This window comes from Ovis canadensis, chromosome 3 (genome assembly GCF_042477335.2).
Source record: "Ovis canadensis isolate MfBH-ARS-UI-01 breed Bighorn chromosome 3, ARS-UI_OviCan_v2, whole genome shotgun sequence".
Taxonomy (NCBI): Eukaryota; Metazoa; Chordata; class Mammalia; order Artiodactyla; family Bovidae; genus Ovis; species Ovis canadensis.
In genome coordinates, this window is record NC_091247.1 from 28,638,602 (window position 1) to 28,661,510 (window position 22,909).

Below are 22,909 nucleotides of genomic sequence, written 5' to 3' on the forward strand. Positions count from 1 at the left end.
TGCTGGGAAAGATTGAGGGCGGGAGGAGAAGGGGACGACTGAGGATGAGATGGTTGGATGACATCACCAACTCAATGGTCATGAGTTTGAGTAAACTCTGGGAGTTGGTGATGGACAGAGAGGCCTGGCGTGCTGCAGTCCATGGGGTTGCAAAGAGCTAGACACGACTGAGCAACTGAACTGAACTGAATCCAATTTACTAATTCTTTATCAATATATGGCCCTGAATAGGAAATTGACAACTCCCTTTTAAAACCTGAGCCTCTTTCTTAGACCCATCTCAATGAAATCCACTTCATAGCTCATTTACTGATTATAGAGCTTATTTCAAAAGGTATGTATAATCTGTTCTTTGAGAAATTAAATAATATCAATACTTCACCTTTACTTTTCATCTATTTGTTCAAACTGATTGAGCCAGTTACTAAAATTCTGTCAATATTGGATCAAAATTGACATTGTATATCTTCAGGTACACTGGTAACTATTATTTTCTTTCATTTCACATGAACTAAATTGACTATTCTGGCAGAAAACAGTGACTAACTGGCCCATGAATATATTGAAAACACAGATGTCAATACAATACATTCCCTTGTCTTCAAGGAGCTCATAGTCTAATAAGAGGAAACAGAAGTAGATGAGAATACCATTACAAAATATTGAAGTAAGTATAGCTCAAGCATTTCCTTAAGAAAATAGAGTTTTATTGGATCACAATAGGAAAGTAACACCCTCTTGAATTCATAAAAAGTACTGTGCCTTTCTCCATGTAAACCAAGAGAGATACCTGGAAAATACATTTATTATATTCACACTACTATAGCTGTAATTTTAACTACACATTTGAACACTATCACAATGGTCTAAATTTAACAATATATATTTTAACAACACATCCACATACATATTTATCTTGACACACACTGAATATAAATGCACACGTTTTACTATATATTGTCACACAAACAGTATTTACAAGTCACCAATGACCACAGAACTAACAAGTCCAAAGATTAGTGCTACATGAGCCTTCTGCTAGGACTGAGCCTGCAGACAGAAACTCTCTAAATCTTACACCAGCATTTTCTCAACCAGTGAAGTCTCCTATCCTGGCCCCATCATTACTCCAAATCTATACCTTAATAATAACTTTAATTAAATTAAACAGTTTACACATGGAGATTAAGGGCTAAAAACAGCACTTCATATTTTAAAGAATACTTTAAGCAAGATGAATGTACAGCTTGCTCTTTAGGTCAAGCTTTAAAAAACACACAAAACAATATCGTGTGTTGCTTAGCATTGTCTATACATAACTAAAAAGAGAAATGAAATTTACTCTAAATTCATGATAGTATAACACAAAGGCATAAAAGTGTGAGTATAATTTTGGACACCACGATGAGTTCTGTGTCTGTTTGTGGTTATGGGAAAGGTAGAATGTATAAGATTAGAAAGGAGGGTTGAGACGAGATCAAGTAGGACCCTGAACATCACCCTGGAGTCTGGACTCCACTGTGTAAGCAGTGAGAAGAGACCCAGGGATCTCAAAGGGAAGGACAAAGATTCTATCTGTGTTACAGGACCTCAGCTACAATGCTTGGCTCCCTGCTCCTGTCTGCTGCTTTCTCTGTCTTCCATGAGAATCTAAGAATTTGCTTGATTCTCAACATTTCTTCTTGCTCTACCCTTTGGTTTTCTGCTCCTTTCTACCACTGACTCACTTGTTTATTTCTTGTGAGCCCTGAGACTTGACTGACCGTCCCTGCCTTGAGAGCATGTAGTCGTTTCTTGTAACCTCCATGTTCCTCTGCCAATCAGTCCTGGCAAGAGAAGGCCTACTGGTTTTTCTGTTTCTCTCAGTTTTGGGTGCAGGAATGGGAGTGGTTCAATGATTCTCTGGATAAACATCACCCAAATTCATCATTCGTTGAAAGACTGTGTAATTTTTTTAGTTCATGTTTTATCAGGTGAAACTAACCCATGATTTCTAGCTTTTATGTTACACGTTTCGAACAAATGACTTAAAATAGTTGATAATGAATCTGCCATCAAGTAAGTTGACTCCATACTAAATCAAAGCCAGAAAGAGTTTATACTCCTAATTCCTCAAATTTTCTTTTCACACTTTTTTTCCCCCTTGAATCACCTCCTTCTGACATTGGTGAACATCTGTTCTCCCAATTATACTCAATTTATGACTGTGATAATGTGGCACAACTAGAATATTATTTCCAACTGTTCATAATTTTAACATGTGCTAATATGAAGCAAAACATACTTTCAACATTTGATGTGTGGTTAGAGCTTATGTCTTTTCTCTCAGTAGTTATGTATTTTTCACACTATATTTTGCATGTCAGAAAACCTGTACTTTAGAACAATAATCTTGGATGATGAATAATATATCTGTCTAAATCAATCGACTGTAGTGTGCGTTTATAAATACAGCCTCCAGTACTTAAAATGGATGAAAGCACAACTGCTCTGGTTGAATGGTGGGGTGTGGGTTGGGGGGCGACTGGTGAAGCTCAGACCCCCATCTGCCCTTTAAAGAACTTTTGGGTTACTCACAACATGGGTGGAAATTCACTAAAAGGTGGCATTCTCATTTCTTCGCATACCTCTGTAGCACCACACACAATAATCTAGTAGGCTGTTGATAAATTCTTGAGGATGGAGGAATTGCCCTTGCACCCTCCTCTAGAAACCAGTTTCCTTTGGCCCTGTGGTGGCCCTTTGGGCTAATGCCTCTAGATGGCACTGTTCTCATTAGTAGCAAAGGACCCAGGCTCTAATTACTGTCATTAACTCCAAGAGCACACAAGCAGGATAAGCCAAGGAAATTCAAACATAACAACAGATACTTTCTACTGGTTTCCCCCACCAAGACATCTTTATTGGTGAAGATCTGTGGCAGGACTTCTGAAAATGTGGTACCAGGATAGACAGTACTTAGGAGTTTGTTAGAAATGTGAAGATTCTCAGGTCCCACCCCACAAACACTGAATCAACAGCTCAGGAGGCACCCAGTAATTTGTGTTCCAAAAAATCCTCCAAGTGATTCTGATAACTGCCAAAGATTTAGCACCATTGATGGAGGGTTATTCTTTGAGTCTATTTTCAACTTTCAAAGTTGCTACTCATGTTCTGTTCAATGTTTTTGTCTTCAAGTATGACTTAAGGGCTTACTATGATAGCTGAGCTGGGTACTCTTCTCAATAGGTAAGTCAATACAGAGTTTCTATTATGATGGTATTTCTCACTGAGGTCTGAATGTAGGAATATGACACACTAGCTAATCATCATTAAGTTTCAACACCATGAAAGAAGAGTACTATGAGGTATTTTCACTACTTTCTATCTCCTCCTGTCCGTGGTTATCTCTTCTCCTTCCAGACTTAAGATAACAGGTCAGTTGGCAGCTTTTCAAGATTTAGTATGTAAAGCAAGCCTGTTTCCTAAGAATTCTTTTAACACCTCTGTGTTCCAACACAACACAAAGATAGTCAAAGCACATTTTAAGCAGACATATCAATTTCCTGACAGGAAAAACTGCTGTAATAAACCCCCAACTTTCTTTGAGTATGTAGGAAGAAATAACTTAGAACAATGAAATACGTATCTTTTAAACTATTTCAAGGTAAAGCAAGTGTATACCACACATTTGATTCACTTTCAGTCACATTTGAAGGTGACAGTTGTGGAAATAGATGTTTTTAATCAAGGCAATGAAATCTATATATTCAATTTCACTTCACAAAGTCTCTCATTGCTAGGTAATCCATAGTTACTTGCCTTTCAAAGCATACCCTAGTATTTAAGCAAAGTGTAAAAGGCTCGCAAGTAAATTGCATTCACAGAAAAATATATACACACATACATGTAAAAAGAGAAAGACACTATGAAAAATTGCACTTTAAGGGATTTAGGCAAGCATTTGCCGAGTTGCATAATCTCATCAATACTCCATTTACCCAGTCCCCCTTACAAGTCACAGCAGGAAAAGGATGGCAGACCAGGATACAATCTGTGACCGCGGAAGGGCTATTTGCTGCACCAGCCACCTGGGATGAGCTATACCACAGGACTAAAAGCACTGACCTCAGGATCAGCGGTGCTGGCTTCCTGTCCCCATTCTACCATTCACCAACACAAGGTCATTTAGCCCTGTTGGGCCTTACTTTCCTTCCTTGAAAAATAAGGGTTTAAGATGGAATTTAATGAAGATACTTTTAGTTTTAGGGGTTTCCCATGTGGCGCAAGGGTAAAGAATCTGCCTGCCAATGCAGGGGACTCAAGAGATGTGGATTTGATCCCTGGGTCAGGGAGGTTCTCCAGAGGTACAAATGACAACCCACTCCAGTATTCTTGCCTAGAAAATCCCATAAACAGAGGCACCTGGAGGGTTACAGTCCATGGGGTCGCAAAGAGTTGGCATGTCTGAGCAACTGAGCATGAGCACCCACTTTCAGCTTTAAGGTTCTATATTTCTTTTTCTTTCTTTAAACTCTCTTTTTTTAAGAGTGGAAGTTTTCGAACGTGCACAAGTCCAGAGAATAGTATAATAGATCTCTATATATCCATGGTCCAGCTTCAACAATTATTTTTTTTTCTTTCCAGCTTTACTGAAGTATGACTGACAAAATTTGCATATAGTTATGTTGTACAACATTACTGTTGTTAAAAGTGTACAAGGTGATGACTTAATACGCATACAGACTGTGAAATGATCACAACTAGACCAAGTAATACATCCATCACCTCGCACAGTAAGTATACATGCCTGCCATTAAGTTTTTGACTGATGAGATTTCCACTTTGAATAAACATATTGCTAGCTGCAATGACCCAGCTACTAGCAAAAAAAACAGGTAAGAACTAGGTCACCTCTACCCACGAAGCCTTGCATAAACTAGACAACTGCTTGAGTGACCTTTTCTCCACATCCTCCAAGATTTGCTAACTTTAGTCTTTCTGAGAAATGCCATCCTAACAGGTGTGATGTGATGTATCCTTGTGCTCTTGGCTTGCATCTCCCTGATGATTGATGAGGTTGAGCATTTTTCATAAACCTGTTGGCTATCTGTCTGTCTTCTCTGGGAAAATTTGCCTGTTTGAACCTCTTGATGTTCAAGCTGGTTTTAGAAAAGGCAGAGGAGCCAGAGATCAAATTGCCAACATCCGCTGGATCATGGAAAAAGCAAGAGAGTTCCAGAAAAACATCTCTTTCTGCTTTATTGACTATGCCAAAGCCTTTGACTGTGTGGATCACAATAAACTGTGGAAAATTCTGAAAGAGATGGAAATACCAGAACACCTAACCTGCCTCTTGAGAAATCTGTATGCAGGTCAGGAAGCAACAGTTAGAACTGGACATGGAACAACAGACTGGTTCCAAATAGGAAAAGGAGTACGTCAAGGCTGTATATTGTCACCCTGCTTATTTAACTTATATGTAGAGTACATCATGAGAAACGCTGGACTGGAAGAAACACAAGCTGGAATCAAGATTGCCGGGAGAAATATCAATCACCTCAGATATGCAGATGACACCACCCTTATGGAAGAAAGTGAAGAGGAACTAAAAAGCCTCTTAATGAAAGTGAAAGAGGAGAGTGAAAAAGTTGGCTCAAAGCTCAACATTCAGAAAACGAAGATCATGGCATCCGGTCCCATCACTTCATGGGAAATAGATGGGGAAACAGTGGAAACAGTGCCAGACTTTATTTTTGGGGGCTCCAAAATCACTGCCGATGGTGACTGCAGCCATGAAATTAAAAGACGCTTACTCCTTGGAAGAAAAGTTATGACCAACCTAGACAGCATATTCAAAAGCAGAGACATTACTTTGCCGACTAAGGTCCGTCTAGTCAAGGCTATGGTTTTTCCCATGGTCATGTATGGATGTGAGAGTTGGACTGTGAAGAAGGCTGAGTGCTGAAGAATTGATGCCTTTGAACTGTCGTGTTGGAGAAGACTCTTGAGAGTCCCTTGGACTGCAAGCAGATCCAACCAATCCATTCTGAAGGAGATCAACCCTGGGATTTCTTTGGAAGGAATGATGCTAAAGCTGAAACTCCAGTACTTTGGCCACCTCATGCAAAGAGTTGACTCATTGGAAAAGACTTTGATTCTGGGAGGGATTGGGGGCAGGAGAAGGGGACGACAGAGGATGAGATGGCTGGATGGCATCACTGACTCGATGGACATGAATCTGAGTGAACTCTGGGAGTTGGTGATGGACAGGGAGGCCTGGTGTGCTGTGATTCATGGAGTCACAAAGAGTTGGACACGACTGAGTGACTGAACTGAACTGAAAATAAGGTTATCAGTGCTTTTGCTATTGAGTTTTATTAGTTTCTTATATACTGTAGAAATTATCTCCTTACCTTTTATAGGTAAGGAGATAATTACTTTTATAGGTAAATATTTCCTTCCATTTTATAGGTGCCTTTTCATTTGGTTGACTATTCCCTGTGCTTTTCAGTTTGATACGGTCCCAAATGTTTACTTTTGCCTTTGTTACTGATGTTTTTTGAGTCATAACCAAAAAAATCACTGCCAAGACCAACGTCAAGGAGTTTTTCTCCTATATTTTCTTCCAGGAGTTTAATGGTTTCAGGTTTAAACTTAATCCATTCGAGTTCATTTTTGTGTATGGTGTAAGATACGGGTTCTCTTTGATTCTTTTGTATGTGGATATCCAGTTTTCCCAATACCATTTATTGAAGATACCATCCTTTTCCCATTGTGTGTTCCTGGTGCCCCTGTCAAAGATTAGTTGAGCCTTTATTCATGGTTTTTTCCTGGGCTCTCTGTTCTTATGACACCGCCACACTGTTTTGACCACTAGCTTTATAATATAGCTTGAAATCAGGGAGTGTGATACTTTAACTTTGAACCTGAACTTCAATCCTCTTCCTCCAGATTATTTTGCCTATTTGGTATCATTTGTGGCTCCATACAAATTTTAGGATTTTTTTCTGTTCCTATGAAAAAAATGCAATTAGAATTTTTGAAGGAATAGAGGGACTACATTTAATCTATATATTTATCATTCTAAACAGAACATGATTAGGGAAATAAAAAATATAAAGTAGGTGAAAACGGTAATAGAAGAAATCTGAGCAACTGAAGAGCTGAAACAGTCTGGATGTTCTTGCTTATCAAGGACCTGATCACTACTGAGTGTGGAAACTGTTTTTGAAGAGAGGAGGACATTAGCCAAGATAAGGGTAATCTTACAGGTAATGCTTTAAAAAGGGAGCCTGGGTGGTGAGATAATACTAATACTAAAAATATAAAGTACATTAAGCACAAAGGTATTTTTCTGTAGGTGCTAGCAAAGAGGCAGGCTCAAAGATACTCAAAGGCAGGTACTCAAAAGATTTAATGAGTAAATGGAATTAGGAAAAAAGAAATCTCAGAGTGCACTCTCAAGGGTTGGCATCTGGCTTCCGTGGTGCCTCAGTGGTAAAGAATCTACCTGCCAATGTGTGAGATACAGTTCAATCCCTGATCCAAGAAGATCCCACATGACGCAGAGCAACTAAGCCTGTGCGCCACAACTGCTGAGCCTGTGCTCTAGAGCCAGGGAGCTACAACTACTGAGCCCTTGTATCCTAGAGCCTGTGGTCTGCAACAAGAGCCACCTGCCATAATCAGAAGCCCGTGCACTGCAACTAGAGAAAAGCCTGAGCGGCAATGAAGAAGGCCCAGCACAGCCAAAATAAGTAAATACAATTATTTTTAAACAGAGTTGGAATCACAGTAGAGGAAGCTCGAGGAGGCAGCCTAGGCTGCCTCCTCCTCCTTCCTTGCAGATCCTGCACCCTAGGAAACGTAGGCTTCTGACTTTATCTTCTTCTGTGATCCTGACAGCCATCTGGAGAACTTTCTTTTCCCAGGGCACAATGTCAGCCCTTAAAGAAAAACTGCCACCAGCTGCAGAAGAGGCAACAGTCCCAAACAATAAATTACTGTGGTGGGTGTTGGACAAGTTGGTATTGCATGTGGCATTAGCATTATGGGAAAGTCTCTGATAAGCTTGCTCTTGTGGGTGTTTTGGAAGATAAACTCAAAGGAGAAATGCTGCACTTGCAGCACAGAAGCTTATTCCTTCAGACACCAAAAACTGTGGCAGACAAAGATTACTCTGTCACTGCCAATTTCAAGATTGCGGCGGTAACTGCAGGAGTTCGCCAGCAACAGGGAGAGAGTCATCTGAATCTACTGCAAAGGAACATTAATGTCTTTAAGTTCATCATTCCTCAGATCATCAAGTACAGTCCTGACTGGTGGTTCCAACCCAGTGGATATTCTCATGTATGTTACCTGGAAACTAAGTGGATTACCCAAACACTGTGTGGTTGGCAGTGGATGTAATCTGGATTCTGCTAGACTTCACTATTTTATGGCTGAAAAACTTGGCATTCATCCCAGCAGCTGCCATGGATGGATTCTAGGAGAACATGATGACTCAAGTGTGGCTGTGTGGAGTGAAGTAAATGTGGCAGGCATTTCTCTCCAGGAACTGAATCCAGAAATGGGAACAGATAATCACAGCAAAAATTGGAAGGAAGTGCATAAGATGGTGGTTGAAAGTGCCTATAAGTCATCAAGCTCAAAGGCGACATCATCTGGGCTATTCGATTAAGTGTGGCTGATCTTATTGAATCCATGATGAAAAGTCTATCTAGGATTCAATTGGTGTCAACAACTGTGAAGGGGATGTATGCCTCTGAGAATGAAGTGTTCCTGAGTCTTCCATGTATCCTGAACGCTCGGGAGTTAACCAGTGATATCAACCAGAAGCTGAAGGATGAAGAGGTTGCCTAACTCAGGAAAAGTGCAGATACCTTCTCGGGCATCCAGAAGGACCTAAAGGACCTGTGGCTTCTGGCTGCCAGGCTATAGCAACTTAAAATTGCAGTGTGATTAACCATGAGCCTTTAGTTTTCACCCATGTACATGGAACACAGTTTGCTTTTATCTTCCTAAGTATGTGAATCTGGACTCCCAGAATCAAAGCCCATGCTTGCAAGACGAGTTCTTGAACAAATAAAATAAACTAGTGTAGCGCGGTGGGGGTGGGCGGGGGGTGGGGGGGAAGAGTTGGCATCTGATGCTAAAGTCAATTTAAAATTAACACAGTATTCTGGAAGACTAACATTTCAGGAAGCTGATCTATACTATGAAATGTAGGAATTCAGAGGAGAGGTCAAGAGTCAGGGAGTTGTGATGTTCACAGTGAGATGACCCATGAATAGTTTGATCTATGAATAAAGAAAAGAGAACCAAATTCCACACTAACTACAGAACCAGAGTATCTACTCTGTATGCACAAGGGTAATTTTGTTTCTCAAATTTTACAATAACTACCTTGTATCTTGACCATATGTATCAGTTAAAAGCCAAAAACAGGACGTGGATAAAAATATGACCTCTTAACTGTCACCCACTTCTTCAAATAAAAACAATTTAGCATGCCTGCAGATATTCATGAATGTGGAAAGAATTTCCACTTATAAGAGAAACTTATCCTTTGCTACTCAACAGGAGTGAGACTTCAAAGGGCCTGCTTCTAACACCTATAAGGTAATACTTCTGAGGATGGACTGAAGAGTAGCTACTAAAACTTGGACAAATATTTAGTAAAAATGTTTTAAGAGATAATTTTTATGTTCTGCTATTGCTTTGGTATAATGTTATATATATACCCTGACCAATACTTGTGATCGAATTAATATGTGGATACATAACATTCCCATTCATGACTGTGTAGACTGAGTATTTGTGTCCCCTGAAATTTTTGTGCTGAACAACTGCATGCCCACAGTGTGATGGTGTTTGGAAATGGGGACTTTGGGAGGTAACTAGGGTTAGAGGAGGTTACGAGGGTGGGGCCCTCATGAAGGGATTGGTGCTCGTATTAGAAGAGATACCAGAGAGCTTGTTGGCTTGCTCTCACTCTTGCTTTCTCATCCTTCCTCTCACACTCTCTCCCTCTCTTCCTGCCCCTCTGTCATGTGAGGACAAAAAGAGAAGGTGGTCACCTGAAAGCCAGGAAGAGGGCTCTCATTAGACCACAGTTATGCTGAAACTCTAATTTTGGACTTACAGTCTCCAGACTATGAGAAAATAAACTCCTGCTATTTAAGCTACCTAAGTTTATGGGTTTTGTTATGGGAGTCTGAACTAATACAATGAAAAAACTATAATGCAAATATTAAATAATTTAAAAACTCTAGTATTTGTTTAAGAGATTTTATTTTTTAAATGGTTTAGAGTTGTAGAAAATTTAAGCAGGTTAGCCCAGAGAGTTCCCATATCACCTATCCCTTCATCCCTCCCCTACCACACATGGTTTCCTCTATCATTAGATGCTTGATAAGTACAAAAAGATGCTCACACCATAGAAGAAGCATACCAGAAACAGGGGCAAACTAGGCAATGAAGCCAGACCACCTCTCTCCCAGTTGAGATTAACAAAGTGGTACCCTTAGGAATAGGCTTCCCAGGTAGCTCAGAAGAATCTGCCTGGCAATGCAGGAGATGTGGGTTCAATCCCTGAGTGGGGAAGATCTCCTGGCGAAGGAAATGGTTATCTACTCCAGTATTCCTGCCTGAAAATTTCTGTGGCCAGAGAGGCCTGGCTTGCTATATACAGTCCCTGGGTTCGCAATGACGGAGTGCACACACACACCCTTAGGGAATGCCCACAGAGAAAGTGTTTATCCGGTTTCTACTCATTTTTTTTTTTTTAGAAGAGTGAACATGCTAGAATACTCATGAATTAAAAGCAGGTAATTTGTAGCTCTCTGATCTACTTCCTCCATTTAAGGCTTCCAGCAATCTACCACACAGGTCTACCCTCAGCTTTCAAGGCTCCTCCGAATCTGGCCCTACTCAGCCCTCAAGTAGCTACTGAATCTCTCTTCCTGCCCCCATGTTAATCCTTCTGCCTGTTACACCTCTGCACCTACCTCCACCCTTCAAATTCCAATTCTACTCAACTGTTAAAATTTTTACTCTCTCCTTTGTTTACCCTTTAAGTATCCACATGATCACAGGCCAGGGAATATCACTTAGTCACTCTCCAAATGTGGGAATGAGAGCTTCTCTAGAGCAAGAACCATGGCTAAGGACCATGTCTTGTAACACTTCCCCATTCCTCTTAATACAATCTTGCAACTACAGTACATGACTAATAAATATATAGCTGATTACTAGTTGGTAAACAGAGATGGTAAGTCCTAGACAAACTGTTTACTTTGCCTAAACTTTAAAAAAATTACCTGCAGAATAATTAAAATGACCCCCAAAATCCTAAAATTACTGGAATGTGGCATCATGGGTGTAATGCCACAAGCAGAGGTTTCCACTGGTTTAACTCTTAACCCCAGCAGGCTTTCTAGAAATATGAACACCCATTCACCGTAAAAGAAAGCAAATGTTAACAAAGACATACCTTCTGAGCTTTTAAGAACCTTCTTGCCTCTGGGGGCTAAGGCATGTCCAGCATGACTGATAATCCAAACTGGAAAGCGTCTTTTTGTTGTAGAATACAGAGCCTTTGCAAATGGCACATAAAGGGGAGAAAAACCTGGGTTACCTATGAAAAGAAACACAGACTTTTAGATTAACCAAAATAAGAAACTTACACAAGACAAAGTACAGACTGAGAAAGAAAGGTATCTCCTTATACTTTCCTATACAAATTTAGTAACAATTACCTGTACAACTCAATTTTCATATCCTTTATACCTTAAGTCTGGGAATTATCATTTAGAAAATTTCTCCTACTGCTCTGTTCTCCAGTGGCTTCAAATAAACTCATCCTCCATGTTCCTCTACTTAATAAGTGGAACCACCAATCATAAACCAAGTCCTAATAGCACAAGTCTTTCTTGGTTCCTCCCTGCTCGTGACATCCAATTCACCAAGAGGTCCTGTTGACTTTGCTTCCAAAATACACCTCAATTTTGTCCAATTCCGTTAGTGTTACCACTTCTCACTGTGTTTCCCATGACAGCCTCCTAAAGGCTCTTCTATCTACTCTTGTCCCCCTGGAATCTATGCTTCAGGGTACTTGGATAGATTTCTCCAAACCTCAAATCGAATCAGAGCAGCACCCTACTTAAACACCTTTGAGTGTCTTTGCATTGCCTAAAATCATTAATACTCCCTGTAAGCCCCTTCAACATTTGCCTGTGAGCAGTTACCAAGCTACATAAAAATCAATCAGTGTCAGAATCATTCACAATGAGAATGTTAAAGAGTCTACTAAGTGTTTTCTGGTCTTTTATCACAAGTACTTATATTGTAAAGAGATGTATGATTTGATCTCTGGAGGAAAAAACCACCAACTAATATACATAGATTTTTCTTGTGTATGTACAGAACGTATTTTTGACATGGGTTTGCTATAAAGAAACAGAATAAGTAATTTAAAAAAAAACAGTAGATCTGATACATCTTTAGGGGCAAAAGAGTGAAATGGGGTTTTCATCTTACAGTCATCATCTGTACGATGCCTTTGTAAATACTAGACTGTTTCCATCAATATCTGTTTGTCCTCTCAATGTATCTATTTCTTCATGCTACTAGGTTTTCTCCTCTTTGTGATTATATGACAGGGTTTTGCTGCACTGATGTAACCTCTGTCATCCTTGTCAAATTTTACTGGTTTCTTCTTCATTATCTATATGTTTTAGTTTCCTACACTAAGCAGTATAGCAAAGTGTTTAAGGGTATAGACTCTGGAGCCAGATTACCTGCGATGGTATCCTGGCTTTGCCACTGGCCAACTCTATGACCTTTGGCAAGTTATTTAACCTCTCTGGGCCTTGGTGTCCTCGCCCATAAAATGAGGATAAGAAGCATACTACCTCATGTGAGAACAAAATGAACTAAAATGTGTAAAGTACTTAAACACTGCTCAATACATTGTTTGCTGTATGTTAGGTATGCAAATTCATCATCAGTGTCCAGCCATGATAGTAACATATGATGGCCTTATCATGGCTACTGTTGCACTCTGACCTAGTGACTCAAGGTCCAGATTCCTTTTTGTGATGGTGCTAGTGTCATCTTTGTGCTCTTTGGTCAGCTGATTAACTGTCTGCTGTGCAGCAAGAGGAGAAAGAAGGGAAGAGGGGTGTATCCGAACAGAGTTATTGTAACATCAGTGTTGGATGTGATGACACTGTTTCATGTTTTATTCTTGTTTTATGTTTAAATCTTCAGTAAGGTTGGAATATTTTTGAATGTAAAGTACAAAGTAGCAATCCAACTTCTTTCCAAGTTAATGGCAGTGTCCCAAGACCATTTATTACATAACTCATTCCTTCTACATAGATTTGAAATGTCTTCTGATCCAATGCTGAATTCTTACATTCATTCAGTGAGTCAGTACAGTTGTTCAGTCATGTCTGACTCTTGCGACCCCATAGCACGCCAGGCTCCCTGTACCTCACAACTCTTGGAGCTTGCTCAAACTTATGTCCATAGAGTCGGTGATGCCATCCAACCATCTCTCCCTCTGTAATCCCCTTTTCCTCCTGCCTTCAATCTTTCCCAGCATCAAGGTCTTTTCCAATGAGTCAGTTCTTTGCATCAGGTGACCAAAGTATTGGAGTTTCAGCTTCAGCATCAGTCCTTCCAATGAATATTCAGGACTGATTTCCTTTAGGATGGACTGGTTGAACCTCCTTGCAGTCCAAGGGGCTCTCAAGAGTCTTCTCCAACACCACAGTTCAAAAGCATCGCTCTTCAGTGCTCAGCTTTCTTTATGATCCAACTCAACATCCACACATGACTATTGGAAAAACCATAGCTTTGACTAGAAAGACCTTTGTCAGCAAAGTGATATTTCTGCATTTTAATATTACATTCACTAGCTAATTCTAATTTCAAATAATTTCACTTATTTTTTCACTTTCTTCTCTGCCAGCACCATATTGTCTTGATTACCACATTGGGTGTTTTTTTTTTTTTTTAATGTTTCAGTAACTGGTAGGTCCTTAGAATTGTTTTCACCAGTTTAAATTGTTAAAACTCTTCTTGGAATTCTGATTGAATTTTATCTCATTTATATACAAACAGAAATATTTTATATTTTCGACATTACTGAGTATAACCTTCTAGAAGTGTCATGTATAATATTCAAAAATTTTATGTCTTTCAGAAAACAAAGTTTTGGACTTCCCTGACGGTCCAGTAGTTAAGACTTAACCACTTAATACAGAGGCTACAAGTTCAACCCCTGGTCAGGGAGCTAAGATCCCACATGCCTTGCAGCCAAAAAAATCAAAATATAAAACAGAAGTAGTATTGTAACAAATTCAATAAAGACTTTCAAAATGGTCCACATCAAAAAAGTCTTAAATAAACCAACCAACAAACAAACAAAGCAAAGCTTTATAGGTTTCTTCACAGGGCAAGACAATAATAATCAACATTTTAAAGTGCTATAACTTTTTACATGGCAGGCAATATTTCAGGGTTTTACATATATTAACTCATTTAGTGCTATTATTATTTCAATGTTATGGGATTAGGCAACTGAAGTTGAGAGGTTAAATAGCTTGCCCAAGGTGTTACTGGTGTTATCTATCACACAGATGATAAATGCTTAGATAAATAAATATCTGAAAATTGAAAGAACACACAGAAGAAATAATAATACTGATTTTTAAAAAGAACATAAAATTACCTAGTCTAGGATCTTCTGCATACCTTGTTTTAGTTAATCTCACAACAGCTCTATAAAGCAGCTGACATTATCATTAAGGGTAATGAATGGACAGTCATTATTATTTTTATTACTACTACTATTATTACTACAATTATTATTACTTTTTAAATTTTCTAAGTCAAATAGATTAACATGCAGCATTCTGTAACTTTAGGATGTAGAGAATGTTAAACTGGTTTAACTTTAAAGAAAATCCAAAGATACAACTACATGATTTAGACACAATAGTCGCAATAATGGGATAGATAACACCAGAATGAAAGAGTACTAATAATGGAACTACTAGAAAACAATTTTTTCTCCCTATCTCCAGGTTTAAGTCTGAGTTCTTTCCCTTAATGACTGTAAAATCTTAAGCAAATCCCCTTAATCTTTCTGACTTACTATTTTATCTCCAGCAAGTAAGTGAAAATGCCAGCCACTCTATGTCCATTCATTCTATTCAGTACATAGCGCTTTTTTGTATATTCTTTCCTAGTTATTTTTTGTACTTTATATTCTAGTAGGCAAATATATTCATATAAGTAAGCAGGAAAATAGACAGCTCAAGAGTATGATAACTTCTATGAAGGAATAAATGGGATCATATGACAGAGGAGATTAGGATGGCCTGAGAAAAATGTCTGAGGAGGTGGCATTTAGCTAAAACACAAAATATGAGAAGAAATTCACCATGCAAAGATTTGAGGAAAAGAATACTAGGATGTAGGAATAGGTGCAAAGGCCCTCAAGCAATAAAGAACTTGGCTCCTAAAGGGTACACAATGGCCAGTAACACAAAGATCTAACTTAGAGATGGAGGTAGAAAATACAATGCAAAATGTTTAAATGTCATTGCATACTTCACCACTTAAATATTATGGCTTATGTTACATTTTATGAACCATGAACTAAACTTCCTGGTTAGGAAACCACAGAGAAAATTAAAAGGGTCTTGTTTATACAACTAAAATCAGATATATATATGTGTGTGTGTGTGTGTCTCTGTGTGTGTGTGTGCATGTGTATCCATCTCCAGGTGTAAGAATGCTCAAAATCATTCCAATACAGAAATGAAAGTCATAAATTTTATCAAACGATATCAAAATGTGAACATATACAGTGAAATGCCTGAGCAACATATAACAGAGGCTGTGGTGATTATCTCTAGACTCCAATTGCCAAAAAACCCTTAGCACTTAACACTGCAATTGTAGATTTATGCCTTCTATTAACAGTTAACCTTGTAGGGGACAAAACCCACCATATATCAAGTTAATGTGGCACAGCATCTAGAGAACGTTGTCATGTGGACAGAACTTTGGGCTTTGAGTTGTCCATAAAGTCTTGTCTTCTCCAACTTCAGTCTGTACTCACAACACAGAACATGCCACATGATTCCACTATCCCCATATGACCACTTGAGAACTATAATGATTCAATACATTCTATGTGAACACCCACACTGTCTCCTTTTGCTTATTTCACTACTTAAAGTCTAAGTATGTTAGTAGCAGAAATTCTACAACAAAAGTTCATTGGAAAAGATGAAACTAAATTAAAAGCTCCTCAGTCTGTGGATTCCAATAAAAAATTCCTGATTATCATCATTACTAACATAAAAGTCATGGACAAATTTTGCTATGTGTGTAAGCAAAGTGATTCAAAATAAAAGGTTTATGTCAGTCTATCTGAGATGGACTAAACATGAGGTCTATAGAGGCTTAACAATCTTTGAAAAACTGTCATCCTAATTTTCCCCACAGTACAAACAGACTTAGCCCCCAGATAAAATACAATTCTGAACTCCACAAACTAAAGAGCAGCACCAGTCTACAGCCTGCACAAAGTCCAAGGAAAAGGGCCAAAGGTGGAAAGGAGAATAGAAGGGCAAATATAAAAGAACACCAGGAAATGAAATGATCTGAAAATGATCAAAGCACTAGAAAACAAATGAGACGATTAAGAAACAAATGTTTTAGGCTTCCCTTTCTCCACAGTGTCTTCAATGAATGCTCCTTCTATCTTTTCACCGTATCTTAAACCTGGCTCTCTCTAAACGGCCTCTCTTCCTCTCAGTTCAGTTCAGTCATTCAGTCGTGTCTGACTCTTTGCAACCCCATGGACTGTAGCACGCCAGGCCTCCCTGTCCATCACCAACTCTCAGAGTTTACTCAAACTCATGTCCGTTGAGTTGGTGATGCCATCCAACCATCTCATCTTCTGTTGTACCCTTCTCCTCCTGCCCTCAATCTTTCCCAGCATCAGGGTCTTTTCCAATCAGTCAGTTCTTCACATCAGCTGGCCAAAGTACTGGAGTTTCAGCTTCAACATCAGTCCTTCCAATGAATATTCAGGACTGATTTCCTTTAAGATGGACTGTTTGGATCTCCTTGCAGTCCAAGGGACTCTCAAGAGTCTTCTCCAACACCACAGTTCAAAGGCATCAATTCTTCAGTGCTCAGCTTTCTTTATAGTCCAACTCTCACATCCACACATGACCACTGGAAAAGCCTTGACTAGACGGACCTTTGTTGGCAAAGTAATATCTATGCTTTTGAATATGCTGTCTAGGTTGGTCATAACTTTTCTTCCAAGGAATAAGTGTCTTTTAATTTCATGGCTGCAGTTACCATCTGCAGTGATTTTGGAGCCCTCCCAAAAAAAGTCTGTAACTGTTTCCACTGTTTCCCCATCTATTTGCCATTAAGTGATGGGACCAGATGCCATGATCTTCGTTTTCTGAATGTTGAGCTTTAAGCCAACTTTTTCACTCTCCTCTTCCACTTTCATCAAGAGGCTCTTTAGTTCTTCACTTTCTGCCATAAGGGTGGTGTCATCTGCATATCTGAGGTTATTGATAATTCTCCCGGCAATCTTGATTTCAGTTTGTGCTTCCTCCAGCCCAGCATTTCTCATAATGTACTCTGCATAGAAGTTAAATAAGCAGGGTGACAGTATACAGCCTTGACGTACACCTTTCTCTATTTGGAACCAGTCTCTTGTTGCGTGTCCAGTTCTAATTGTTGCTTCCTGACCTGCACACAGGTTTCTCAAGAGGCAGGTCAGGTGGCCTGGTATTCCCATCTCTTTCAGAATTTTCCACAGTCTATTGTGATCCACACAATAAAAGGCTTTGGCATAGTCAATAAAGCAGAAATAGATGCTTTTCTGGAACTCTCTTTTTTTTTGATGATCCAATGGATGTTGCCAATTTGATCTCTGGTTCCTCTGCCTTTTCTAAAACCAGCTTGAACATCTGGAAGTTCACAGTTCACATACTGTTGAAGCCTGGCTTAGAGAATTTTGAGCATTAATTTATTAGTGTGTGAAATGAGTGTAATTGTGTGGTAGTTTGAACATTCTTTAGCATTGCCTTTCTTTGAGATTGGAATAAAAAAAAAAAAAAAACTAACCTTTTCCAGTCCTGTAGCCACTGCTGAGTTTTCCAAATTTGCTGGCATATTGAGTACAGCACTTTCACAGTGTCATCTTTTAGGATTTGAAATAGCTCAACTGGAATTCCATCACCTCTACTAGCTTTGTTTGTAGTGATGTCTCCTAAGGCCCACTGGACTTCTCATTCCAGGATGTCTCACTCTAGGTGAGTGATCACACCATTGTGGTTATCTGGGTCATGAAGATTTTTTTGGATAGTTCTTCTGTGTATTCTTGCCACCTCTTCTTAATATCTTCTGCTTCTTTTAAGTCTATACCATTTCTGTCCTTTATTGTGCCCATCTTTGCATGAAATGTTCCCTTGGTATCTCTAATTTTCTTGAGGAGATCTCTAGTCTTTCCCATTCTATTGTTTTCCTCTATTTCTTTGCACTGATCACTGAGGAAGACTTTCTTATCTTCCTTGCTAGTCTTTGGAACTCTGTATTCAGATGGGTATATCTTTCCTTTTCTCCTTTGCCTTTAGCTTCTCTTCTTTTCTCAGTTATTCGTAAGGTCTTCTCAGACAACCATTTTGCCTTGTTGCATTTCTTTTTCTTGGAGATGGTCTTGATCCCTGCCTCCTGTACAATGTCATGAACTTCTGTCCATAGTTCTTCAGGCCCTCTGTCTATCAGATTTAATCCCTTGAATCTATTTGTCACTTCCACTGTATAATTGTAAGGAATTTGATTTAGGTCATACCTGAATGGTCTAATGGTTTTCCCTACTTTCTTCAATTTAAGTCTGAATTTGGCAATACGGAATTCATGATCTGAGCCACAGCCAGCTCCTGGTCTTGTTTTTGCTGACTGTATAGAGCTTTTCCATCTCTGGCTGCAAAGAATATAATCAATCTGATTTCAGTACAGACCATCTGGTGATGTCCATGTGTAGTAGAGACCTCACCATTCTCTAACACTTCCTATGCCTCAATAACAGCAAAGGCTTTTGCAACACAGTATTCCTGGCATCTCATACCAATGAGTGAGTGAATGAACATCTCTGAGTGGGTAAGTATAGCGTAAGCTATTTCCCCATTACTAGTTCATCCTACTGAAACAACCTCTCTTCCTCTAAGGTTGAAGCCATCTACTGCCATCCATCAACTTTTTAGTCACTCTTACACATTCCCTGAAAACCCTGACCCTTAAAAGAAATGTCAGTTTCACTTGTCATTCCATAGACTTAAGTGATTTCAAAATCTTGGTAGACTGAGCCAAGACCTTTGTCTCATAATTCATTAATCTGACCACATCCAAAGAATTTCACCTATATCCGACTTAAGCAACCAATTCAAGTAGCCACAGCCTAGACTAGTGGTGTGCATAAACTAAAAGCTGATGCTCTGTGACAACCTAGAGGGGTAGGGTGGGGAGGGAGGTGAGAGGGAGGTTTAAGAGGGAGAATACATACGTATACCTGTGGCTGATTCATGCTGATATATGGCAGAAACCATCACAATATTGTAAAGCAATTATCCTCCAACTAAAAATTAAATTTAAAAAATCCACTAGAGGACTTCTTAAGGATTGCCCCACTCCCAGAGTTTCTGGTTCATTAGGTTTAAGACAGGGCCCCCAAGTTTGCATTTTTAACAAGTTATTAGATGATACTGTTGGTTCTGAGAATTTTAAGAATCACAGGTCTGTGTCTCTCCATTACCCAGAAATGGTTTACATTCAAAGCATCCCAACTCTGATAGCCATTTTCCAGTTCAACCTTCGGCCCTTTTAGACTTCACTCCCAATATACCTGTGGGAGTATATTTGATCACAGCCCTACTCAAAATCTACCTACTTGTTTTTGGTCAATAATTCCTCTCATCCTGCATATTTGCTATTTTTAATACTGACCACTTTCCTCAAGGCCACAATCACCCTCTGCCATCCTTACTCCCCACAGAGCACCTCAACTCTTAACAGAGAAAACAGAGGTCAAAAGGCAGGAACTACTTTATTTCCTCTGAACACGCCTTCACACTTTTCCATTTCAGTAACCAACTTCACCTCCTTCATTCTAGCCTCAGAAAGATATACCTTCTAAAGTCCAAGACAATATTTCTAATTATTTTCTCAATCCTACACTCTACCATGGCTTTCCAAATCTCTGCTTCATTGAAAGAACACTTCTTATGCCTATAATTTCAAACTGTCCCTCACTACAGGCAAAGTAAATGTATTTTTAATTTTAATAGAAAGCTGACAAACTGCTTTTCAAAAAGACTGTTACATTGTGGCAGAACACTAGAAGTTTATTTTCAGAAAAGGTTAAACCAAAGAGAGATTCTGGATCAGAAATCATAGCCCAGCTGAGAACAAAAGCATTCTACTGAGAAGAAACACTGAAATCCCAACCTCTTTTCCCTTGTTCAGCTCTAACACCAGCAGCCAGGCATCCGTGCCTCAAATGGGATTCTAGGAAGAGTCCTTCCTGGGAAAAGTGAACAATTCAAAAAACAGGTACAGATACTGAAAGCTACAAATCCTCCAGTGAAAGCTAGGTCCCTATCAAATTACCTTAAGGAGAGGATAACATACGGTGACCAACCATTCTATTTTGCCCAGCCTGTTGTCATGGTTTTAGTACTGAAAGTGGTGTGTCCTAGAAAACCCCTCAGACTAGGATAGTTGGCCATCTGTGGATAAGCCCCACCGCTGAATACAAACTTCCAATCAACTGTTTATGTCTTCCTCTTAAAAATGAAAGGGTAGTCAAGGATTATCAAACATTTGAGAAAAAACATGAACACTAGTGGAAACAGAAAACAGAATGCAGCAACAACTAATAATGCAAGAAGCCAAAAAAAAAAAGGTTATGCACCGACAAAACATGAAACAGAAGACTATTAAAAAAAGAAAAAACACAGAGGTTTGAGAATTGAAGTAAAATTTCTGGTTTAAAAAGGTCCACCAAAATCCAAATACAATGCATGAAAAACACCCACACCTTGGGGCTTGATTGTAAAATTTCAGAACCTTGGAACAAAGAAAAGATCTAAAGTATTTTTTCCCAGCAGAGGGGAAGAACTTCACACATAAAAGGTAAAAAAAGGTATCAGAAAAATACCAAGACTTCTCAAAAACAGTCCAAACCCTGGAAGACAATGAAAATTTACTCCAAGTTCTAAGGAAACTACCATCTCTAACTCTAAGACATTTTCTGACATGCTAGACCTTTAAAAGATGAATTCCCATGAACCTCTTCTCAGGAAGTTCCTAGCAGGTGTGGTCTACCGAAAACAGGGAAATAAGCCAAGAAAAATATGGGATTGGGACACAAGGAATCCAACCCAAGAGAAAAGCGAAAGGAGTCCTCAGGATGGCCTGTGTAGGAGGCCCAGAGAGCAACCAGTCTAGATCAGAATGGAAAAACACAGAATTCTGGGCACAGTAGTGCCAAAAAATGAACTAAAACAAAACAGAAAACTGATTACTCCGAATATGAGAAGATTTTTTCACTTCTAGAGAATAATTTTAGGATAAATTATTGACTGAAACATAGACAACTAAGCAAATAAAAGAGACAACTATTAACACAGGGAAAACAAACAAAAATGTACAAGAAAAAAATGTAACAATACTCCATAGGCCTAGCTGTGTACATGATATATTGTGCTATAAAATGATACATATTTTCAGTTTCATTTTTAATCTTTGAGGCTGATATATATATATATATTTTTTCAAGCTTATAACTTTAAGAAGTGCAAAAAAGTATCTTTCCCTAACATTCTACTGACACTGATTCAGCAAAGATCACATATCACCCAGATGACAAATCCCAGAACAAATGTTCTACCATAAACTTATAATCATCTTGAAATGAGACAGTAAAAATTATTTAGAAATACTTGATAAAGTTCTAATTATTCTAACTATTGCTAAAAATTTTTTAAAGCAGGTTATAAAATAATATGTATGGTATACATCATGATTTTTAAAATGTGTATATTATATATATTATTAATGAACAGAAGATAAACAAAAAGTCCAGCCACTAAAGTATTAAGGGTGGTTATTATCAATGGTTTGAGTGATTCTATTTCCTTCCACAAGGATTTTTATATTTATCAAATTCTCTTTAAAATCAGAAATAGACACATGTATCTGTATACAGTCATCTTATCCAGATTTTTAAACTTACCAGGAATAATGAAAATAAGCAGCTTAGGCCTCGTGCCACTTTGATTATTAATGAGGTCAGTCCAGGGCCCACACTTTAGAACCTGGGTTTCAACTCCACAACATAAAATGAATTCCTCATGAACAGGAATTTCTTCCTTGATTTCTGAGTCCATTTCTAAATAAGGGGAGAAGAACAATATGAAGAGTCACTAAAATATAAAACTTTGAGCCAAAGGCAATATTTGAGAATAAAGAAGACAAAATTCAATATACCTAGAAGGAAATGTCACAAAGAGTTATGGGAAATATATGACTATTTAGCTACCCTAGATTTTTGGATTACAAAAAAAAATTAAACCACAAGAGTAGGGAGATAGAGGGACATGTCTGGTGAAATTAAAGATGATAGAGGAGTGTGAATCAAAACAAAAACCCTACCACTCTCCTCTCCAGTCTAAACTGACAATATCCACGGCTAACTTTTATTTTCCCTCTGCTGGAATTCTCCTATAGCTATATTCTCTACCAGTGAGACCTGGTGAAGTCTGGTGAAAAAACAGAGGCTCTCACTGCACTTGTATTCTCCCAGATAAGAAGGTAA

At 38.7% G+C, this 22,909-nt stretch overlaps 1 protein-coding gene and 1 pseudogene across 15 annotated transcripts in view; one reads left to right on the forward strand and one right to left on the reverse strand.

Moving 5' to 3' along the window:
• Positions 1 to 22,909, reverse strand: part of LDAH (lipid droplet associated hydrolase) — a 101,386-nt gene that overhangs the window by 74,436 nt on the left and 4,041 nt on the right. For all 15 annotated transcript variants that reach the window (XM_069582656.1, XM_069582653.1, XM_069582654.1 and 12 more), the window contains exons 2-3: positions 22,328 to 22,483; positions 11,477 to 11,620 (exon numbers count right to left, since the gene is read on the reverse strand). In XM_069582656.1, the coding sequence (XP_069438757.1) occupies positions 11,477 to 11,620; positions 22,328 to 22,481 (298 nt within the window). In that variant the 5' untranslated portion in view covers positions 22,482 to 22,483. The remainder of the gene's footprint in view (positions 1 to 11,476; positions 11,621 to 22,327; positions 22,484 to 22,909) is intronic.
• LOC138436695 (L-lactate dehydrogenase B chain pseudogene) lies at positions 7,920 to 8,922 on the forward strand (annotated as a pseudogene).